The sequence below is a fragment of the Austrofundulus limnaeus genome, unplaced genomic scaffold (assembly GCF_001266775.1).
Source record: "Austrofundulus limnaeus strain Quisiro unplaced genomic scaffold, Austrofundulus_limnaeus-1.0 Scaffold88, whole genome shotgun sequence".
In the NCBI taxonomy this organism is placed as follows: Eukaryota; Metazoa; Chordata; class Actinopteri; order Cyprinodontiformes; family Rivulidae; genus Austrofundulus; species Austrofundulus limnaeus.
In genome coordinates this window covers 584,082-588,811 of record NW_013952490.1, presented here as the reverse complement: position 1 = coordinate 588,811, position 4,730 = coordinate 584,082, and the positions used below count along the sequence as shown (strand labels likewise).

The following is a 4,730-nucleotide window of genomic DNA, read 5'->3' as shown; positions in this document are numbered from 1 at the left end:
ACTAAATAGAATTGGCCTTTTTATTTCAATGTTAGATGTCGTTTACATTTGTATTATTTGTTCTGTTTTTACATAAATATTCCCAGTTCATGTTTTTATTCTCAATCAAACGTAAGTTTGGCTTTTATTACTTAATTTAAACAAATGCATATTCCCCCAAAATGACAAAAATAAAATAAAATCTAAAAGGAGAGTTGTAGTGATGAACGCGTTCAGTGCTGTTTTTGCACCATGAATCGAATTTTTATTTTATTTTTACAACGGGGCCATTGCGCCACCTAAAGGTCGCCGTGTTCATTACAGCAACAAAGAAACAAACAAACGTTCTCGTTGTTTAGGGAGTACTTTTGACAGTATTGTGGTAGGAATCAGTAAAGGTAATGCAAAAAATGTTTTCTAATAAAACCGCGCTTTTGCGGGAAAAAAAAAACTTTTCTGCGTTTTTTAGCGCACATTTACCACACCAACAGAAAAGACTATAAACTCAGCAAGATAATTGTCTTCGTGTACTTCCTTCTTTGTAAACCCGAGACGACTCGGTTGAGGGATTTGACTGTAAGCACGTGTCAGCATGTAATTCAAAATGTATTTTAGAACATGAAAGTAATATAACACCTAGTTAAAGCTGTTTTTAGTCTTATACTTTATAAAAGAGGCGTTGTTTTTAGATTAGCATCACGAGTGAAGTTGGAGGGCCAGCTTAGTTTCAAAATTAAATATCCTTTGAGAACCATAGGACATAGCATAGACCACTAAACACAAAACTAGGACACAAGTTCTATAACCCCGCATAATCTGTAAAATAATTGTGTGCGACCTAGCTGTTTGGTCACGTGACTTTGACTTCCTGCTGAAGTCACCTGATGTTGATAAAGAAGAAACATGGCGGCTCATCTGTCGTACGGCAGAGTGAATTTAAACATATTAAGAGAAGCGGCACGGAAAGATCTGCGAGAGTTTTTGGACAAATGCGCAGGAAGCAAGGTAAAAATAAACTGAAATACACAAACATGTTCAGTCTAGACAAAACAATGACGACTCAAATGGGATGGGATGCAAGTCATTCTGTTTCTCAGTTTTTTTTAAACATGGAGTGTAAACTGAAGACATTATGTCATGTTTATGTCAGCTTATTTTTAATGTACGCGGTCACTTATAACAGTTTCACAATCAGCTGATTGTTTCTGCCTCGCTGCATGACGTGCTGTTGCTCTTTAGGCCATAGTTTGGGATGAATACCTGACAGGACCTTTTGGACTCATAGCTCAGTACTCTCTACTGAAGGTAAGGGCCTTCTCTGTAAATTGTAAATATAACTAATTTGACCACGCCTAATGCAGTTTTCTGCTCCTCTTGTTGGGTGTCTGTGTGTTTCAGGAACATGAAGTGGAAAAGATGTTTACCCTCAAGAGTGGCAGGCTCCCCTCTGCTGATGTCAAAAACATCATCTTCTTCGTTCGTCCCAGGCTGGAGCTTATGGACATCATTGCCGACAACATATTTAGGTGTTTATATCTGTCTCGTTTTCCTCCCTGACTCGATTAACTGCGATAAATACGTCCTCTTCCTCACTTTGAAACACGTGCTCAGACGTTTTCTAACATTTATGTCCTGGATGCTGCAACGTTTTAGTGAAAGCAAGGTGCATTCGTCCCGAGAATTCCACATTTTGTTTGTGCCTCGGCGGAGCATGCTGTGTGAGCAGCGGCTGAAGGAGCAGGGCGTGCTGGCCTCTTTCACCAACATTGACGAGTACATCCTGGACCTGATCCCTTATGATGGCGACCTGCTCTCCATGGAGTATGAAAGCGCTTTCAGAGTGAGTTTAAGGCGCATCTTAAATATTTTAGTGTTATAGTATTAAACCTTACAATAGAACCTATTATTCAGCATATTATAGGTCCATAGTGTTTTTTGCAGCAGTGTATCCTAATAGCGTAAAAACTTATGATATCTTGTTTTTCCCTTTGTCTAATTCAGGAGTGCTACTTGGAAAACGACCAAACGAGCCTGTACCACACAGCCAAAGGTCTCATGACATTACAGGCACTTTATGGTACCATTCCACAGATCTTTGGGAAAGGAGACTGCGCACGAGTGAGCATTTATTAAACGCCGGTTACTGCGAGATTGAGAAAACTGGTTACACAGAGGTTGGGTAAATAGATATTTCTGAGTTGGAAAGTCTCTGCTGCTCCACAGCATGTTGCCAACATGATGCTGCGGATGAAGAGGGAGTTCGCTGGTACTCAGAACCAAATTCTGCCGGTGTTCGATACTCTTCTCCTCCTGGACCGTAACGTCGACCTGCTCACCCCACTGGCTACACAGCTCACCTACGAAGGGCTCATTGATGAGATCTATGGAATAACCAATGGTCAGATTATGGATTTTTCTTTATTATTGTGTCTAATATTGTTACAGTCTTATATAATTTTATGGGGTTACCAAGTAACCGTTCTCTTCATGTTTGAGGCAGATACAGTATGTGTTTTAGCCGAACCAGAAGTCTTAAAATGATTTAAATCAAACCAGCATGTTTGGAACCATTCGTTCTCTCTGACAGGATACGTGAAGCTTCCTCCTGAGAAGTTTGCGCAGAAGAAACAAGGCGAAGCCAGCAAGGATTTACCTACAGAGCCCAAGAAGTTGCAGCTGAACTCGGCAGAAGAGCTGTACGCCGAAATCCGAGACAAAAACTTTAACGCCGTCGGGGCAGCGCTGAGCAAGAAGGCCAAAATTATATCTGCTGCTTTTGAGGTTTGTCTGGCATCAGTTTTTGCCCACCTTCCCGTATTTCCCTTCTGGAAGAAAATGATGATAAACTGTAATATTCACAAAGGGTTTCAATGTAGCGACGATGCAGGGGGGGGGGCTGATCTGAGCTCATTTTAGTCTTTTACAGCAAAGCTTTATAAAGAAATCTATCTGATAATAATAAGAACTGTTAAAGCAGTTATAATTCTTAATTTTTACATCATATCAGAAAATAATTTACATTAAGCTTCTTTAAGCTGACTTCCTGTAGCAGTGTTCATTAACAGTCCTTTATGTGTGTTTTTTCTCACTCAGGAACGCCACAATGCTAAAACAGTGGGAGAAATAAAGCAGTTTGTGTCTCAGCTGCCTCACATGCAGGCAGCGCGGAGCTCCCTGGCTAACCACACCTCTATCGCCGAGCTGATTAAAGACATAACCAGTATGTACCCAACCACGTCATGTCCAACTTAAACTGCAACTTTAGGATTTATGTTGGTTTGTGTCGTCTTTGCAGAGTTCCCTTACAGTAAATCTCATCAATGCAAATTGAAAGTGTCGTGTTTGTCCACTGGCACGTGATCACATCTAAACTGTCCTGTTTCAGCGTCTGAGGCCTTCTTTGAGAACCTGACAGTGGAGCAGGAGTTTATGACGGGTGTCGACACAGACAAGGTATTCTTATTAATTGGGATTTTTCCACTTTTATCATCATGGATACAAGCGACCGAATGAGTTTTAGCCGAGCTCTTCCTCAGAGATAGGGGTGAGATGTTTGGTTTTCTCTGGGAGACTCAGAGCAGAGCTTCAGCTCCTCCACATTAGAAGGAGCCCGTTAAAATGCAAAAGGGAGTTCTAAGACAACTGCAGATTTAGCCTGAACATTTGAAAAAGCACACCTTACAGGTCCCTCCTCCCCTTCCTAGTAAGCAGCAGGGCCACCGATGATGGCGGATAAACAGCGGTGGCACATTCAGAACTCTCAGAAAGTGGCAGTTCTCTTGTGAGGTTAGCTTGTTTCTCCTCCATCAGCACAGCTGCAGCACGCCGGCAAGCTTGAGCTTGAACGAGGGTACGAGATGTGAGAATGGAGGGGCATGAGCAGCGCGTAAACTAATGTGATTGGTTGTTTCTGGCAGTAGGACAACCTGGAGGAGCCAAAGGAGCTTCATTTTTTTCCACAGCTTATTTGTCTCATATTCTACTGTTAGGAAATAGGGACAGTTTTAAATATATAAAATATATACAAAAGTTACCTAGTGCAGCTTTAAGGTGAATGTCTCCCTGGGGTATTTTGGGCATGTCCAACTTGGAGGAGACAATGGAGAAGACCCAGAACACGCTGGAGAGACTAAAGGCATTTTTGCACTGGCTGTAGTTCAAACCTGAGTCCGGTGTCTTTGCATTAGCTCTTATGGCCCAGGTCCACCCTGATTTCCTGAACCTTGACCACTGTGGTTCCAGTCAGACCAGGCTGCTCAGCCCAATTCAACATCAGTTCACTGACTGAGGGGTGTTACGTCACGCAGATGAGATTAACTTTTACAAGAATCATTTCCAGTGACTGTAACTTTTTTTTGCACAAGTTTCACAGCAACAGTAGTGAGCCACTGTAGCAAACAACAAGAAGCTGACATTAGCTTAATGTTCCTTGTGGTCTTACCTTTTCTTAAGCATCATACTGCTGAAAGGTCAGGTTCAACATTCTGCATTTTTCCTTCAAGTCTGGTGTAGTCCATTATTCTTTTGTCACAAATAAAATAAGATTCATGTGTATTAATATATATACAGTATATGTATATACACTCACCGGCCACTTTATTAGGTACACCACGCTAGTAACGGTTTTGTGGTCATAAAGGGATGGACATGGTCAGCATCAATACTCAGGTAGGCTGTGGCGTTGCAACGATGCTCAATTGGTACCAAGGGGCCCAAAGAGTGCCAAGAAAAGATTCCCCACACCATGACAC

At 41.8% G+C, this 4,730-nt stretch overlaps 1 protein-coding gene across 1 annotated transcript in view; it reads left to right on the top strand.

Annotated features, from left to right (window-relative positions):
* Positions 1 to 878: 878 nt before the first annotated feature.
* Positions 879 to 4,730, top strand: part of vps33a (VPS33A core subunit of CORVET and HOPS complexes) — a gene marked incomplete in the record, with an annotated part of 5,389 nt that continues 1,537 nt past the window's right edge. Inside the window, 9 exon segments of the mRNA XM_014012069.1 lie at positions 879 to 984; positions 1,219 to 1,284; positions 1,378 to 1,505; positions 1,633 to 1,819; positions 1,981 to 2,097; positions 2,203 to 2,377; positions 2,567 to 2,760; positions 3,073 to 3,199; positions 3,365 to 3,432. Coding sequence (XP_013867523.1) covers positions 883 to 984; positions 1,219 to 1,284; positions 1,378 to 1,505; positions 1,633 to 1,819; positions 1,981 to 2,097; positions 2,203 to 2,377; positions 2,567 to 2,760; positions 3,073 to 3,199; positions 3,365 to 3,432 — 1,164 coding nt within the window.